This window comes from Garra rufa, chromosome 18 (genome assembly GCF_049309525.1).
Source record: "Garra rufa chromosome 18, GarRuf1.0, whole genome shotgun sequence".
Taxonomy (NCBI): Eukaryota; Metazoa; Chordata; class Actinopteri; order Cypriniformes; family Cyprinidae; genus Garra; species Garra rufa.
Genome location: NC_133378.1, coordinates 32,965,617 through 32,984,812, shown reverse-complemented (window position 1 = coordinate 32,984,812; position 19,196 = coordinate 32,965,617). Strand labels below are relative to the sequence as shown.

Here is a 19,196-nt window from a genome sequence, read left to right as displayed (position 1 = left end):
CCGTTGCTGCGTCCCAATTCGCATACTATCCGTCCTAAATAGTATTCGAAAATAGAATTAGTATGTCCCAAATCGTAGTATGTTCAAAAAAGTATTCCAAAGATTCCCGGATGGTCTACTACTTCACTTCAGAATTCGAAGTGCGGATCAATGCATACTCTAACGGCTAATATTGCCCACAACACATTGCGCGGTGAAGGAGGATTCGATTAGAACTACAAACACGCATAAAAAGTGTTAAAAAACTACAAAAATGGAGGATATGTGCGAACAACGGACAGGTAGAGAAAGGGGTTTGAGTGATAAATAATCAGTGTGTAACCTGATAAAAAAAATATATTTTAAATGTTATCCTCGTTATATTTCATGTGCAACAACATTATGAACTTTTTTAATGATAGGTTTGGTCATTAACGTTTAAATGCATAATTATGCAAACACGAGCAGAGTTCTCGGCATGAAAGACTCCTGAAAGAACGTGCCTCTCAGGAAATTAAATTAAACGAAATGTAGATAATGTTAACTGTGATGATTGACAGGGCAGTTTAAACAGTGACAGGATTCAGGTAAGCAACAGAGCGTCCGTTAAAGAAGCAGTTATGACGAAGTAGTATGTCCCAAAGCTCGCCTACTATTCTGCTACATACTCAAAAGTATGTACTTTTTCTTCACAAAAAGAGTACATACTTTTAGGGCGTAGTATAAGTAGGCGAATTGGGATGCAGCATTAGTCTCAGCTCATCTTGAGCGCATGACCGGAGAGGATGCGATAGGATGCAGAAACCCAGAGGGAGAGAAAGAGAAACCTGCGGGGGAATGGAAATAAAACAAGCCGATGGTTTCATTTGAAGTACCGTGCGGCTATTAAACTAAACAGTATAAAACACCTTGAGTTAATTCACTAAAATGGGGATATTCGTCGCAATATGTTGCTGTGTAGCGTTATTATTTTTAGCTCGTCAGATCGTTCCGACTGAGGAAACCTTACTCAGTCCCAGTCAGTTAAATCATTGCATCACCTCCCTTTGAAAGGTGCTGCAAGCGATTAAATATTACGCACATAATAACCAGGTAGTAAACAAACTGGTATTGTTTGCAGTTTTTTAACCGGATATTTTTGAACAGTCGGTGAAGTAGATTCTCACTGAATCAGTCCGAGCATTTCTCGAGTTAAAAACCCACTGGCTGAATTGAGAACAGCATATTAGCATACTTCACCTACTGTTTCTACAATCTATTTGCAGTTGACGTCAAAAGTTTACATACACCTCGCAGAATCTGCAAAATGGTAATTATTTTACCAAAATAAGAGAGATCATACAAAATATCTGTTATTTTTTATTATTTAGCACTGACCTGAATAAGATGTTTCACTAAAAGACATTTACATATATTCCACAAGAGAAAATAAGTCGAATTTATAAAATTGAGTTTACATACAATTGATTATTAATACTGTGTTGTTACCTTGATGCATGTTACCAATGTATTGTGTTTCCTTCTGGAGCATCAGTGAGCATTTGAACCTTCTGTAATAGTTGCATATGAGTCCCTCAGTTGTCCTCAGTGTGAAAAGATGGATCTTATAGTCATTATTGGAAAAGATTCAAATACACAAAAATGCTATGCTAATAAATGATTTGTGGGACCTGAATGATTTTTCTGAAGAACAGCAGGCAGTTTAACTGTTCAGGACAAACAAGGAACTCATGAACAACTATCACTAAAGAAAAACATAACACAGTATTAAGAATCAAGTGTATGAAAACTTTTGAACAGACTCATTTTTATAAATTCAACTATTATTTTCTCTTGTTGACTATATGTAAACATCTTTTATGTGAAATATCTTATTCAGGTCAGTACTAAATAAAAAAATAACATGCATTTTTTATGACCCCTCTTATTTTGGTAAAATAATTAACATTTTGCAGATTGACTTCAACTGTATATGGCTGAAATAGTAAGTAGTATGCTAGAATGCACCTCCAAATTCAGCCGATCTGACTCATTCAATCAAAAAGGTTGCCATGATTTTGCCAAGTCTGACATGTTTTGTTGATCCTAAATCAACATTACTGTCCAACAACATAGACCTAACCCTATCCCTACCCCTTAACCTAACCCTAACCATAATTAATGCCTAAAATCAGAGGGAAATATTAGCTGAGTAAGAAGGGTGTAGAAAGACATAATCCTGGTTGTAAACCTAAAACTGACAGAAGCAAAATGTGGTACTTATGGTCTCTTTCATGAAAATCTGAGAACTGATAGGAAGGGCATTTGTAGTTAACCTAGAATTTGATGGTTGAGCAACAAGGAGGTTACTTTAATATACAAATAGGAAATTATGAATACTGGAAGCATATTTATCACCTGATACCGTGCCGGTTTAAATAAATCACATTTTACTAAAATTTGCAAAAAGGCATTTGGTCTAGATATGAAAATTTAATTTAGCATTGTTTAATGACAATGCAAATTAGATTTGATTTGCAAATAAACCAGTACAACTGAACTGGGACGTATTAATCTTAACTAATCCTAACTCTTAACTTTTGACTATGGATTTAACATGTTAAAATGGTGGTTTAAAGACTTGCAAATAATGTACACAATGTATGTGATTGATATGAAATGAACTAACAAAAAGTTTAATTTTTATGTTTTTCCCAGTCAAAGTCTTCATATACTTTTGTATTTTTTACAGGGAGTGTGATACTCTACGCTGGCACCAATGGCAGTGCCAGTCCAAGCCCGGGAAGCCCCTCTAGCGGCTATCAAACTCAATCTCCATCTTCCCACTCCCAGCCCTCTTCCCCAGAGGAGGTCACCTTCACTGAGATTGGGGCCCTTAAGCAGCAAGGGAGTGTGGGAACGCCACCTTCTCCAAAACTGGTATTTCAGTTCCCTGAAGTCTACAACAACTCCAATGCAGGTTCAAACCCGCACAGCTACTCCCATCCCATCGCCGCTAAAAGGCCTTGTGGATTCACTGGCACGTTTACCAGTAAGTGGGTTCCCTTTTTAGTACACCTGCAACACACAAAGTCAGCATCTTCTCTCACAAAGGAATAACGAGTCCCCGATATTAAGGACATGCGTTTTTGTACGTCCTGACCCTATTCTCTTTGTGTTTCTATCTTTATCTGAGCAGAGACTGGAGGGATGGTGCTCCTTTGTAAAGTATGTGGAGATATTGCATCAGGGTTCCACTATGGTGTCCATGCATGCGAAGGCTGCAAGGTAAGACAGAATGAGCCTCAGATAAGACAAACAAACATGCATGCATCAGTCTTTTCTGATATATCTTTGTGGTTTATCATATCGCATGTATTGTGTTCTTTGCAGGGCTTCTTCCGCCGCAGCATTCAGCAGAACATTAACTACAAGATGTGCGTGAAGAACGAGAACTGCCTGATAATGCGCATGAACCGCAACCGTTGCCAACACTGCCGTTTCAAAAAATGCCTCTCTGTTGGCATGTCCCGTGACGGTAAGATTTTTAGGAGGTTATGACATATGACAAATAGTGAAAAGTCGTACTTCATATCATTCTTCAGGCCAAGCACCAAACCCGCCCCCTCAACCTACTTTCCCCTTTTAGTCTTGCACTGTTGGTAACTTTCAAGAGAGCAAGTTTCTTTTAGTTTGGCTGTGCGCTCGTTTCTGCCCTTTGTGGTCCCTTCTATTTCTCGCCTCCTTCTCTTCATCGGTTTACCCTTCCCCCTCGCACGTTCCCTAAGCTCTGCCTCCCAATCCCTCGTAGAGACAATGATTTATGAGGGATGGAGTCACGCAGTCCCTGAAGCTATCTGTCATCTGGAAAACTGCAGCAAATACAAGAATTATTTTGAGAAATTGGAACACGGGCAACTTGATTACCACGCTTGTGCCCTTATAACATCCTCAGCAATTAATGTTGTGCTGCAGCAAAAATTAAGCAAGGGAGGCAGAAAAAGCCAGGTATCTGAGCTCTTCAGAAGAACAATGCCTCATTTGTTTGCCTATGATGAATAGTGAAATGAACAATAAAACTTTTGAGGAAATTTAGCAAAACAAACTGACACTTGTACATTGTGACCTGTTTAAGACTTCCCAGCAGTATTTCACACGGTGTTACCAGCGGATGTGCTTGAAAGTCAGGTTGGCTATGGTAGCATATTGCCCTGGATGTTGTTCTAAGAGGGCACTAACAGAAATGAGTCTATTGGGTACAAAGTGGGGGAGGTAAACAGTCATTTAACCCTGGTTCCTGAGATTGTTGGGGCCCACAACCTAGAAACCTGTTTCTCTGACGGGCTCTCTTGCACAAACAGGAAAACCTCATGTAACGGCCTCAAATACCACAATAAAGTAGACGCCCTGATTTCATTTCTCTTCGCTGCAGTCTGTAGTTTAATTTTGGTCGTGCGATACAAACAGATGTTTGGTTTGACACCGTGGGGCGGCATGGTTTCACTTCCGCTATGAACATGCCATTTGGCAGACTAGTAATCAGTGCAGCGCTCTGGAGCTATCTGTGTCATGTTGTTTGCACAGGTTGAAGCGCCATAGTCTTGATGACAGATTCATAATGAGAATTTGAACTCATCGGGTTTAAGGAGAAATTCAAAACTGATGCACTGGAATTTGAATCGGCCGTACCCCAACGGAAGTTGAACTGGGATTTTAATTGAAATGATAGGAATTTACCGAATTGCAGTTGAAAGAAACTTAACACTGGCAATGCATTCTAGGAAATTGTTACATTAAACTTAATTTTCTCGCAATTCTGTCTTTTTTCAGAATTAATTAAAAAACTCACTATTTTTTGCTAATTTTGAGGGAAAAAAAACGATGTTCTCAGAATTGCGGCTTTATATCTTGCAATTCAGCACAAAACTGCTTTTTAAAAAAAAAAATTTAAACTTTTTTTTTGTACATTTTGACAAATTCTAAGTCCAATTATGGATCTTGTTTGCTAACCAGTGCAAACTGAGCTGAAATACAAAAAATTTATTTCAATTTAAAAGCCATTTTCAGTTAAGTTCTGAATGGCACATAATTCTGATGGGTTAGTGGACTTTGCCAATGCAAATTGTTCACCATCCTGCAGGGTAACGCAAAGAACCATTGCATGCTAGTTACAGAAAATCCCTCCATCTGCTTATCTCATATTCTCAGATGCAGGTGTTGCGAGACATATATAATATATGGAACATCTCCGCCCTTTGCTCTCATCCTGTAAACCCAGGATGTACCATAAAACCTTACGACTACTGTCATCTCAATCTGCCAAATGACATTGTGTTCCTTCTCTTCTCTTCTCTTCTCTTCTCTTCTCTTCTCTTCTCTTCTCTTCTCTTCTCTTCTCTTCCTCTCCTCTCCACGCCTTTCCTTACCACAGTTATTAGTTTCTCTCCCAATTACCGCGGCATTGTCATCACATTCTGCTTGACCCACTGCCCTACTTACAGCTTCAGAGAGGAGTGAGAGTAGCATAGGGATGAAGAGAGGAAGGGGAGGTAGTGACGGAGAAAGAGATGAAGAGTGGGGGGAGGCAACATATGGTAGCATTGAAGTTATTTTTAGATTCAACAGCTGACAGATTCACTTAGAGGAGGGGGTGGTGATGGAGAGAAGAGTGAGGGGCTTGTAAAAAGATGCGAAAGCATCAAAAACAACAGAGATGCATTTAATGATCATCAATATTTCACACCACAGTTACCAAAGGTACTAGATAGCAAGTTGTCTCCTACACAGCAGCTGTGCTATTTTTGTGCCTTTTTCACTTCCAAAGCAATTTTCAGACAATATTTCAGTTATTTTATCACACTACGCTATTTCTGATGCCGCCATGTGCTTTATTATAAAAGAAATGGGTCATGGACATTTTGATTACTGATCAGGCAGGATCTTTTTGTCAGTGATTTACATAGAAAATGAAGTAGTTTCAAAACACTTTGTATTTTTAACATTGACTTTGACACTTATTTTTAGATTAAATGTCGTCAAGGCACCCCACCCTGTTGAAAAAACAGCATATGCTGGCTAGGTATGTTTTGAAGCATGGCAGCTTGTTTGACCTGGCTTAAGCTAGTCCTTAGTTGGTTATGAGCTGGTTTAAGCTGGTCCTGAGCAACTTTAAACTAGCTCATGACCAACTAAAGACCAGTTAAACAAGCTATCATGCTTCAAAACACAACTAACCAGCATATGCTGTTTTTTTTTTTTCAACAGGGCAGTCATTTATTTTGGCTAAAATTAATAAAAGCCAAAATGAAATGAAAATTTACCATAATTTAAAGACATATTTCACCCACAATTGAAAATTCTATCAACAATTGCTCTTCTGAATTATTATTTTCTTCTGTGAGATGTTAAAGAAGATAATTTCTTAAGAGTTTTTGACTTTAAACCAATTGTTTCTCTCTCTGCCCCCTAGCTGTGCGTTTCGGTCGCATCCCAAAACGAGAGAAGCAGCGGCTTTTGGACGAGATGCAGAGCTACATGAACAGCCTCAATGAATCGTCCTCCATGGGCATGGAAACCTCCCCGCCACGTGAACCTCCTTCCAGCCCCAGCGAGAACCAATCCAAAGAGTCTATTGGTGCCTTATCCCGAGCCTACCAGGACATCTTCACAAACACACAGGACCACCTGGGCAAGCGTGTGGGCAACATGAACACCAGCAGTGGATCAAGCAACTTTCAAAACAACCATTCTCAGGACAGCAACTATCGTCACGGGAACCCTCTCGTGGGGTATCACGCAACTACTCACGAAAGCTTCTCGGCCCCGTCTCGCTGCCCAGTTTCTTCCAGCGAGAGCAAGTGCCCAATCTCATTGATGGACAATCATCGGTACAGCTACGCTCCTTCGTTCAGCCAAAATCACCCCCAGTCGGGTGTTAGCCCGCCATCACAACCTACTCAGGCCAATTACAACAGCTACGCCGCTAGCGAGTCCCAAATCCAGGCCTCATGTCCGTTTAAGTTGGCTGCTGGCTCCAAAGTGCTGGTGAGGAATATTTTGAAATATATACAGTCTTTAAATGAAGTTTTTTTTATGGCAACTTTGGTTTCATTAAGAAACTTTAACATCCACGGAACGTTTCAGTTGACCCTTTGCAAAAACCTGCCCTCCTTAGTTACAAACAGTGCCACTTTAACACTACACATCATGTGCTCACGCAGTGAAAAACACATCGCGAAACATAGGAAACTGACAACACGCTGACGGACAAGATAAAGCAGGTTACTTTTGCTATGAAACTGTCTTGAGGCTCTTTAAAGGCACAATACGTAAGGTTTTTTATTAAAATATCCAAAAACCACTAGAACAGTGTAATATATTTTGCTGCCTTATGCACTTACCTTATCCCAAATGTTTCGAAGAATGTTTAAATCCAGATAAAATAAGCAATTTTAACTAGTGTAATGACTGTGTCATTGCGTCACCTGCCTTGATACACCCTTGATTTTCCGGTTTTATTTTGTAGAAAACATGGAAACTCCAAAAATTAATAAATTATGCATTTTATTAGACAGGTGACGAACGCAGAGTAGCATCATAACAGAACTTTCAACACACTTAAATGTATCTAGTATAATAAAACAGCACTGCTTTTTCCTATATACACACGACCAGAAGAAGCGGAAGTGGGCGACTGTGGCATAAAAAAAAGCTCCGCTGCTTTCGAGCCGTGTATCGCGCTCATCCTTCATTGTTAAGTTAATCTACTCTCTTGTCTGATTTGTTTGTCGAACAAAAGGCAGATTCAGTGTTATGATTGGTCAGATCGCCTGTCAATCAAGCTGTTTGCGAAGGGACAACTGCACAAAAGGTTCCTAACAGTGGAAAACGTTTTTTTAAGATTATCATAATGTTTAAGAAAAAAAATGGTTCTTTTAAAGAACTGTTCACTGAACCTAAAATGATTTTTCTATGGCATTGCTGTGAAAACCTGCTTTTGAAACCTGTATTTTTATGAGTTTGTCATATGAGTGTTTCATTACGGCGGCAATACTATGTTTATAGGGATAATTTGAAGAGGTGGTTCACCCAAAAATGAAAATTCTCATTAATTAGTTACCCTCATGTCATTGCAAACTTGTAAGCTCTTCATTTATCTTCAGAACAAATTAAGATATTTTTGATGAAATCCTAGAGCTTTCTGACCCTGCATGGACAGCAACGCAACTACCAACGATGTCCTTAGTACCTTTCTAGACCTTGAATGTCTCAGTTGCATTGCTTTCTATGCAGGGTCAGAAAGTTCTCGGATTTCATCAAAAATATCTTATTTTGTGTTCTGAAGATGAACAAAGGTCTTAAGGGTTTGGAACGACATGAGGGTGAGTAACAAATGACAGAATTTTCATTTTTGGGTGAACTGTCCCTTTAAGTACATTGGATTAAACACAACATGAGGGTTAAGCATACGTGCTAATCAAAATATGATATTTCATCTCTATCATAGGCTTGTCCACTGAACGCATGTCCTGTGTCAGCACCTGGCGTCTCCAGTCAGCAGGTGTGGGAGTCTTTCTCACAGTGCTTCACTCCGGCTGTACGCGAAGTGGTCGAGTTCGCGAAGGGCATTCCGGGCTTCCAGGAGCTTTGCCAGCATGATCAAGTCATGTTGCTCAAAGCAGGCACTTTCCAGGTACTGATTACGTAATCCTCATATTTCTCCTGAAGTTTACTTCCCTTTCTGTACTACCAAAGTTGAAGTGTGTTATTTCTAGGCCACTAGCAGCACTAAACCAAACAGATTTCCCAATTCATTCTAATTCAAACTCATGCAATTGGTTAAGACAAAGTTTGACAAGTCAAGTTACAAGTCAACCTCCAAAATTACCTGGGTCAATTTTTTTGCTGATCTTATCTCGTTGTCATTTTGCAGGTGCTTATGGTGAGGTTTTGCTCACTGTTCAACCACAAGGAAAGAACAGTGACTTTCTTGAATGGGCAGACGTACCCGCTGATCACCCTTAGGGGTCTGGGCATGGGCTCCTTGCTGGACGCCATGTTTGAGTTCAGTTCCAAGCTGAGCTCTCTGGGCCTGGAGTCAGATGAGATGGCTCTCTTTATGGCTGTGGTACTGGTTTCTGCAGGTGAGAGCAACGCAGGAGTCAAGTTAATTAGTGCTATTTGCTAAGGCGTGCATTACTGGTATTATTGCTCATGCTTAATAATCCTTAACATTGAGTTAATTATTTATAATAGGGATTCTCATTCGTGTAATATTGAAATTCTGGCAGATACTGAATAACTGAATAATTCTTTTTTATGTTGTAGCAGAAAACTGTTTGATAACTTTTAATTATTTCAAATTTCAAACACTGAGACCAAAAATACTAATCAATTAAATCAGTTATACTAATAATACACAGTATCTATATATCTATATCTATATCTATATCTATATATACATAAAAACATAAAATTTTAAATGCCACAAAATTATAATGTACAATATTAAAAAAAAGGTATTCATTTTGGGAATTTCTAAAAGATAACATTCTTATCAAATGATGGTTAAAAAATATAAATAAACATACAAACAAATACTGGGACCAAAAATACTGAATGAAATTAATTTACTAATAATGTAAACAATTAAATTATGAAAAATATATTTGTATTGTTAAATTTCTATTATTTTAAATCAAACAAATATACACACACCAAAAATACTAAATTAAATCTGTTTACTAACAATATATAGTACTTTCTTTTTGTTTTGTTAAAATAAAATTATTTTAAATCAAACATAAAACACAAAAACTCAATGAACCAAAATAAATCATTTTAAATGCCACAAGATTATAATGTGCAATATAAAAAGTGGATATTAATTTGGGAAATTTCTAAAAGATGACATTTAACACTCTAATCAAATTATGGTTACAAATATTGAACAAAGAAAGAAAGAAATAAACCAACACCACAAATACGAAATTAAATCAATTTACTAATAATATACTCAATTAAATTTTTTTATGTTTTTTATTTAATTTAAAATGATTTTAAATCAAACATAAAACACAACTACAACCAAAATAAATCATTGTAAATGCAACAAAATTATAATGTACAATATACCAAAAATATATACTTAATTAATTTTTTTTTGTTTAAAATATTTTTTTTTTAAATCAAACATAAAACACTAAAAACTCAATCAACCACTGGAAACTAAAATAAAAAATTAAAATCATTTTAAATGCCACAAAATTATAAATGTATAATGTACAAAAAAATACTAAATTAAATTAATGTATTAAATCCATTTACTAATAATATATTATTTCATTTCATTTTTTTTTTTTGTTAAAATTAAAATATTTTAAATCAAACATAAAACAACACAAAAAGCTCAATCAACCAGCAAAAACTAAAATAAATAATTTGAAATGCCACAAAATTACTAAAACAAAATTTAAAATGATACATAAAACAAAAAACTCAACCAACCACCGAAAACTAAAATAGATCATTTTAAATGCCACGAAATTATTGTATAATATAACAAAAATAATCAATTAAATCAATTTCTAATAATATACGTAATTAAATTATATATATTTTTTAGTTAAAATAATTTTATTTTAAATCAAACATAAAACACAAAAAACCTAAAATCCTTTTTAATGCCACAAATCATGGTTAAAAAATAATATTAATAAAAAAATTATATTGCATATAATATAATGTTTTATTTATTTATTTATTTTTATAATATTTATTTGCTTTTTTTCTGTTGATTATTTAATAATAAACTGTTCTTTATTTATCCTCAGATTGCTCTGGCATTTCGGATATGGTAGCTGTGGAACAGTTACAGGAAGGACTCATCCGAGCGCTGCGCACCTTAGTCACCCGTCGCCGCCCTGACGACAACTCTCTTTTCCCCAAACTGCTCCTGCGCCTGCCAGACCTGCGCACCCTCAACAACCTTCACTCCGACAAGCTGCTAGCCTTCCGTATCGATCCCTGAGCGATCAGTTGCTGCAGCTGGAGCTCAACCAACGGCCACCACTGGCCAATCAGAGAACACCTTTCCTGTTTAAGAGAGAGACTGCTCATTTAGAGGAAGAGATGTTGAACATGTTCCCATAGGAACCTTTCGTTATTATGTGTGTTAATGAGAAACACAATGAACAGATGGCTCTCAGCAAGCTCTAAACAAGACTATATTTCCATTTAAGCTTTCACGGATCATCTTCATACATGCATCGCCCTTCTGTTCAGCTCGCCTCAAGAGCGTCGTTGATTATATTTATGCGAGGGAACACTGCGCCAGTTCATATCATCATAAATAAGCTTACCACAGAACTCTTGAAGACCAAAAACGGGTCATTCCTCTGTACTGCCTGCACAGTTTTTAGTACACCATGTATACAGTAGAAAGGTAATTTAGGGACCATTTAAAGCCAATTGTGTGAGTGTATGTGCCTGTGTGTTCGAGAAAGGGACTGAAATACATGTACATAAGCCATTGATATCACTTATAAAGTTACGTCACATTAAAACTTCAGTTTGAGACAAGATTTGTCACCCGTGTTAGTGTGAAACGTTTAATTACACAAGATTTACTGTATCTACAACTGTAGTTACCGTTAAGTTCTTTAAAAATTAAAAAACAGGTTTTAAATGTCATTTCACTTTTGAGAATAGATAAAACTGTTATATTTGTTCGCCTTTTTATTATCATTGTCAATACAGTATATTTCCACACATTCTCTTGTATGAATATATATGAATCTAGGGATACAAAACCAGCATTCTCTCCTATGCATGTTATGTTTTGTAGTTTTCTGTTTTCTTACTGTAAATATTGCACATTTCCACTGATTTAACTGCCTGTTCAGAGAAAGAGGGTTACGCAGTGGTGTGTTTGACTGAAACGGGGCGTTTGGTGCCTTGTATGCGATGGACTGTTCATCTGTGTGTCGTGAGAAAGAGCCCCTGAACTTCTGGCACCAGCACAGTATCTTTACAGCCTTTACTAAGATCACAAAGCATGTCAAAAAGGCACTTTGGGCTCGAATGTTATTATGGCTGGTAAATAAATGTAATTCATTCATATGATAATGTATATTTTGTAAATAGTTTTCTTCTGTAGAACCAATATAAATACAAGATTATCTATTACGATGTTGTCTCTTTTTTTAATATATATTTTTAATAATATACACTACCTGTCAAAAGTTTTTGAACAGTAAGATCTTCTGCTTACCAAGTCTGCATTTATTTGATCCCTAAAGTACAGAAATATTTTTACTATATAAAATAACTGTTTTCTATTTGAATATATTTTAAAATGTTATTTATTTCTGTAATTTCAAAGCTAAATTTTTAGCATCTTTACAGTGACACGATTCAGAAATCATTCTAATATTCTGATTTGCTGCTCGAAAAACATTTATTATTATTATTATTATTATTATGTTGAAAACAAAGTAGAATTTGTTCAGGTTTCTTTGATTACTAAGTTCAGAAGAACAGCATTTATTTGAAATAGAAATCTTTTGTATAAATGTATACATTTATAAATGTCTTATCGTCACTTTTGATCAATATAAAGGATCCTTGCTAAATAAAAGTGTTAATTTCTATAATAATAATAATAAATAAATAAAAATTATATATACATATATATATATATATACACTACCGTTCAAAAGTTTGGGGTCAGTAAGACTTAATAATCTTTAAAGAAGTCTCTTATGCTCATCAAGGTTGCATTTATTTGATTAAAAATACAGAAAAAAACTGTAATATTGCAAAATGTTTTTACAATATAAAATAATGTTTTGTTTTTTTTAACATACTTTAAGATAGAATTTATTCCTGTGATGAAAAGCTGAATTTTTATCAGCTGTTACTCCAGTCTTAAGTGTCACATGATCCTTCAGAAATCATTCTAATATGCCGATTTATTATTAGAATGTTCAATGTTGGATAATATCAAGTTATTTTTGGAACCTGTGATTCTTTCATGAATAACAAGTTTAAAAAGTACAGTGTTTATTCAAAATTGAAATATTTTATAACAATGTAAATTATTTATTATTAACTTTTAATTATTAACTTAATACATCCTTGGTGAATAAAAGTATTAATTTCTTAACAACAAAAAAGAAACAATAAAAATGTACTGACCCCAAACTTTTGAACGGTAGTGTGTATTTATATATATATATATATATATATTAAAATAACTAACCCTAACCCTAATTAATTATTTATTATTAAAATAACTAACCCTAACCCTAACTCCAAAAGCTTTTTATTTCAGATAAATGTTGATCTTTGGATCTTTCTATTCATCAAAGAATCCTGAAAAAAAAAAAAAAAAAAAAAAAAAACTCAAATATTGATAATAAAAAATGTTTCTTAAACAGCAAAGGATCATGTGACACTGAAGTGAAGACTGGAGTAATTATGCTGAAAAATTAGCTTTGATCACAGGAATAAATTACATTTTAAAATATATTCAAATAGAAAGATAGTAAAAATAATTCATAATTTTGATGTTTTGCTGTACTTTGGATCAAATAAATGCAAGCTTGGTGAGCAGAAGAGACTTCTTTAAAAAACACTATAAAAATCTTAATTATTCCAAACTTACATTGTTTGCTGACTAAATCTTAAAAATAATAATGAAAAATAATATATAATGTATTGCAACACCAAAGCATGCTTTATGCTTTCTAAAGATAAATTAAGTAGACAAACCATTTAGATTGTCATGCCTTTCCTCAGTAGTCTTTATGTCAGGCGCTTTTCAGAGTAATGTAGAAATAATTGTAACTGGCCTGAAACTGTCAGTCACGTTTTGGTTGTCAAACAGACTCAGTTAATCCAGTTTAATTCAGGACAGTGGCAAAGCATAGTAGCCAAACTCATGCATGTAGCCAGATTAAATGAAATTTGCTTGAATTCTTATGCTTTAAAGGCGTATTTGCAGGAGATATCACATTTTACTGGTATTGTTGTACAACACTGAAGGGCTTTAGTTAATCTGAGAGACATTAAATATATCTGTCATGCAGAAAAAATATTTAAAACAGCATGTTACATAGTAAACAGTGTTGCAGTGACATCGTGTGGAAACTCACGGTAGGCGCAGTTAAAAATCAAAACATGGCGACTGCAAAACCTATGAATATTAATACAGTCATGAGTATGTTTCATTTATGTTTGTGTAATCAACGCTAGGCACTTTTGTTAGTGAAAATAAACTTTAAAAAAAGTTTCAGTAGTTTAATGGGGCAGCTAACGTTAGCAGACGTGTATACACATGCTATTCTGTCTTTTTTATTGTTTCACAATGTCATTATATCTTAAGTTATTGTGTTTGACGGTGGACATGGTGACATTTTCAATATGTTTCAAATTCTTAGCAAATTCTTGCTAGGTAATGTTAAAGCTACATTTATAGCTAGCATACCTGTGCTAAATACACAAAATGTAGAATATTTTCACACTTTTTAGATATTTTGTCAAAATACCTTTTTAAACAGCGCATAATATAAACATTCTGCTTACTCTTACCTTAATTTCAGTCTTTTTCAATAATTTTATCATATTTCATCTCGATTCACAAACATGTGCTGGCGCTGAATAAAAGATCAAGTCAAGGTCAAAAGCTCCTGAATAGTTTTAGTATAAAACTATTCAGTTCAAAACATTTTAATCTGACGCTTTTAACTTAAAAATGGTTATTCCGCCGTTGTTTGGTAAATTTGTTGGAGCGTCCTGGTATAGACCTAATTAATATTCATATTGCTCAGTGACCAATCAGAGATCGGTACTCTGTGACCGTCGGGAAACGTAATTAATATTCATAAGCTGAGCGCAAGCGTCCTTTGTGGGCTTTGCGTCATTACGTTTGAGTAACCCGGAAACACACACGGATGTTGTAGAAGATATAAGCGAATATTGAAGGCATTTATGCTGTAAAAAAGAATGTGGGAGGGTGCAGAAACGTACATAGGAATACTCAGGAAGAAGATGTGATCTCTAGGATGAGGCTAGGCCATACAGGTTTGAACAGTACCTTGTTTTTAATGAAAAAACATGCTGATGGCACGTGTAGTGATTGCAATACTCAAGAAACTATAGAGCATGTGATAGAATCCTGTAATAAGTACCAGTATGAGAGGCAGAAGTTACTTAGGTGCCTTGAAGCTGAACAAATACCCTTAAGGATTAGAGTGTTATTACAGAGACAGTCTGAAGAAACATGCTACAGTTATCTGTTCCTTTTCTTAAGAGAAACGGGTCTACTAAGGAGAATATAATTGCTTTATTATTTTTATTATTATTATTATTATTATTTTTTTTTTTTTTTTAATTATTATTATAAAGAGTAGCCTAAGTAGTCCAGATCCACACTCCTTTTCAGAAGGTGGCGGTAATGCACACCATTCGTTGTTTGCCAACCGCCAAATAAACAGAAGAAGAAGAAGAAGAAGATTTATGCTGTAATAATGGCATAGAAAAGGTGTTTTATTTCCTAAAATCAGCGGAGCCTTTTTAAACCCTTAAGGAGGATGTTATGAGTAAGATAGGTCTATTTAAAACGCTTAACCCATCAGTTATGAATGTTTAAAGCTTAGTCAACAAGTCAGGTTGGATCTAAAAATGGCATTAGTGTTTTTAAAACATATTTTAGTGATATTAGTCTGTTTCTATGTATTAATAATGTCTATGTGGCTTATTTCAGAAGTCAAGCTGTAAGTCTGTCATGATGATTTCTCCATTGGGCTTATCCAGCAGTTGATTTTTTTGAATTTCACATGATGAAGAATGTCACTTTTGGTAAGACATTTTGTGGTAGATAACAATTCTTCTTGACATTTGTGATACTGGACCACAAAACCAAGGGTTAATTTTCTGAAATTGTTATTTATACTGAATAAATAAGCTTTCCATTGATGTATGGTTTGTTAGGATAGAACAATATTTGGCCGAGATGCAGGAATCTAAGATGCAAAATATCTTCATGGAACATATCCTAATGATTTTTGGCATAAAAGAAATGTAATAGTATTTTTGACCCATACAATGTATTTTTGGTTTTGTGGTCCAGGGTCACATTTATTGCTGACTATGTACTCATCATACCATTTCTCCTACTTAATGTTTTTTTCCTTTCTTGCAGATGAACTATGAGTTTCACTGGACCAAGAGCATGAGGATGCCGATTTAGGATTCAGGACATCTTCAGTCACCTTTTGCTCATAATGTTTGTGACCGCATACCTTGCATTTATAGTTTTGGCGGGACTATGTGTGACTTTAGAGATCACGGCCCGCCGTCTCACCTCGCCACAGGCCACACAGACAGCCGTCGCCAATCCGGCGTTCCAGCAGTTTCAGAAGCTCTTTCTGAAGGCGTATCTCCTGGCCCTCTGGGCAGACTGGCTGCAGGGACCTTACCTTTATAAACTGTACCGACATTACAACTTCCTAGAGTCTCAAATCGCCATCCTGTACGTATGTGGACTAGCTTCTTGCGTGCTGTTTGCCCCAGTGGCCGGCTGGCTACCGCAGTTCCTTGGACGGAGACAGACGTGTCTCTTGTTCTGCCTGGCTTATTCCATCTGCTGCATTACCAAGCTATCACAAGACTATTTTATCCTCATGCTAGGACGTGTTTTAGGAGGGCTGTCCACCTCTTTGCTAACCTCCGTGTTTGAGGCCTGGTATGTGCACGGTCATGTTGAGGTTCATGACTTTCCCAAAGAATGGATTCCTGTAACTTTTGGTAAGGTTGCAAATTGGAATCACGGACTAGCGGTTGCTGCCGGGCTGGTGGCAAACTTGTTTGCCGAATGGCTTGGGTTGGGACCGGTCGCTCCGTTTCTCTTGGCAATCCCTAGCCTTGCTGCGTGTGCCTGGTTTGTGCTATCCGAATGGGGTCAGGAGGATAAACAAGAGAGCGCCAGTGGAGACAAAAACGGCCCACTTCTTAATCCTCTAAACGCCCCGAAGATGCAAATGTCGACACGGGCTCGTTTTTGGCGAAGCTGTCTTGATGGACTGCGCTGCTTGCTGTCGGACCGCCGTGTTATGCTTTTAGGAGGCGTTCAGGCGCTTTTTGAAAGTGTCCTCTATATTTTTGTCTTTCTTTGGACTCCTGTGCTAGACCCACATGGGCCGCCATTAGGAATTGTGTTTTCCAGTCTGATGGCGGCCAGCATGGCTGGTTCCACACTTTTCAGACTAGCCACATCAGCTCCGTATCGACTCCAACCTGGTCACCTGCTCTGCCTTGCTGTTCTGCTAGCTTTCTTCTCCTTCTTCATGCTGACGTTCTCCACCGTGCCCGGCCAGCCCCGGCCAAGGGAATCTCTGCTTGCCTTCCTACTGCTCGAACTAGCCTGTGGGCTTTATTTCCCAGCGGTGAGTTTTCTCCAAGGCCGAGTGGTTCCAATGGAGCGGAGAGCTGCCGTGCTGGCGTGGTTTCGTTTGCCTCTTCACCTCCTAGCTTGTTTGGGGCTGCTGGCTCTTCACGGGGAGGTGTCTGGGTCCGGTGCAGGGGAGGCAGGTAGTGGCACCAGACACATGTTTGCAGGATGTGCGGGGATGATGCTAGCTGCTCTTCTTGCTGTTGTCAGCCTTTTTACTGTGGGCAGGAATGATGCAGACCTGAGACTAGAGGGGACCAAATTAGAGGGAGAAATCTGATCTGTAAAACAACGGACACTGGATTTCAATAGGAGGACTTTGGTTTTATACTCTTCGTTTTTTTTCTTTATGAATGTTGTCTTAGTTAAACAGATGTATTTATGGGTTAAACAAAGCAGAAATTACATGGTTTGATTTTTTTCTTCTTAATAGAAACCAATAAACTCCTTAAAATTTGCAGTTTTTAAAATTAAAATTTGTTTTTTGCAGTGTTGTTAATCAGCCATCCAGCCAGAAAAGCAAGAACAGATGGTTGATTTCATGCTTAATAGGGCTTGTTTTATTTTAATTAGAACAGGTTTTGATTTCTTTTTTTACAACTGATTTATCATAGGACTTCCTTATCTGAGCTCATGCATTTTTATGGATAATTTTGTCACTGTTTACTGAAAAAACTAAGGTGCATAAGCTCAGGTCAGTGAGGACTATGATCAGTCAGTTACAAAATGAAAAACAAATCCTGTACTAGTTGACCCTTTGCGGTGAGTTTGATTGACAGGCAATTTGATCAATCATAACGCAGAATCTGCCATTTTTGTCTGACAAACAAACCAGACCGGAAAATAGATTAACGTTGGTGGACGAACTTAAAAAAATGTGTTGGTGTATTTCTGTGGCTGAAACAAAGTTCCCTCTGATGTTCATTCTTGTTTATTTTGTGCTATAATAGTAATAAGGGAAAAGATGATCAGCTCATGTGTCACTTGAACTGAGGCGCTACAGCGACCCGTCACGACACACTTAAAGAGCAACAAAATAGTATTTGGGGCTTCAAGTGTGTAGCGCTAAAAAACCCTATTGTAATTGTTAGAGCAACCAAGGATGGTAGTATTCCCACAGTCTGCAACTTAACCAAGTCTCGCCAAAATTGGCCTGACAGGGGCGCTACAGTGGTCAAAGGTAACTCCTAAACCGTTTGTTGTAATGTTTGAAATTCTTGGCTCATGCCTGGAATTTTTCTTTTTTTTTGTAAACTAGTCCTAGGTTTTTCACCTGATCAGAACCAAACCAGTGCAGGAAGATTCTCTGGAGAGTGAATATTTATAATTATCAAAAAAAAAGTTGAACTTTCTACTCTCCGTTGCAAAGAGATGCCAAAACGATTAAAAGGGGCATATTCGCCTTTACTAAAATGGCTATAAGTTTTAAACGGAATGAGATATCTTCGCCAAACTCGCCAAAAGCTTGGCCACTTGGTGGCACTATAAGAGGGGAAGAAAAACATGCAAACGGACATAACTACGCAACCGTTGGTCCTGCCAACATGGAAAATGGTACACACGCTCTTGGTTGAAAGTTCATATCTCAAAAAAACATGAACGCCATAGGTTGATGAAAGTTGAGCACCTATTAGACAAGCTAAATGGAGGTTGATCGGAAAGAAACTCAGTGGGCCTATTTGACTCACAGCCCTAAATTTCTGTGAGAAATTTGAAAGAAATCAGCCAAATTATACGATAGACCTCCTCATTCTGAACAATTTTGCCTCTGGAACCACTGCTGTCA

The 19,196-nt window shown here is 36.7% G+C and overlaps 2 protein-coding genes across 2 annotated transcripts; both read left to right on the top strand.

Moving 5' to 3' along the window:
- The first annotated feature begins 253 nt into the window (after window positions 1-253).
- nr1d4a (nuclear receptor subfamily 1, group D, member 4a) lies at window positions 254-12,039 on the top strand. Its single transcript, XM_073822717.1, has 8 exons — window positions 254-281; window positions 2,711-3,010; window positions 3,158-3,246; window positions 3,352-3,496; window positions 6,428-7,002; window positions 8,465-8,650; window positions 8,891-9,101; window positions 10,791-12,039. Exons 1-8 carry the CDS (start codon window positions 254-256, stop codon window positions 10,985-10,987), a joined length of 1,731 nt encoding a protein of 576 aa, XP_073678818.1. The 3' UTR covers window positions 10,988-12,039.
- A 2,864-nt stretch (window positions 12,040-14,903) lies between these two features.
- mfsd5 (major facilitator superfamily domain containing 5) lies at window positions 14,904-17,870 on the top strand. Its single transcript, XM_073823186.1, has 3 exons — window positions 14,904-15,042; window positions 15,725-15,819; window positions 16,163-17,870. Exon 3 carries the CDS (start codon window positions 16,245-16,247, stop codon window positions 17,688-17,690), a length of 1,446 nt encoding a protein of 481 aa, XP_073679287.1. The 5' UTR covers window positions 14,904-15,042; window positions 15,725-15,819; window positions 16,163-16,244; the 3' UTR covers window positions 17,691-17,870.
- Window positions 17,871-19,196: the final 1,326 nt, after the last annotated feature.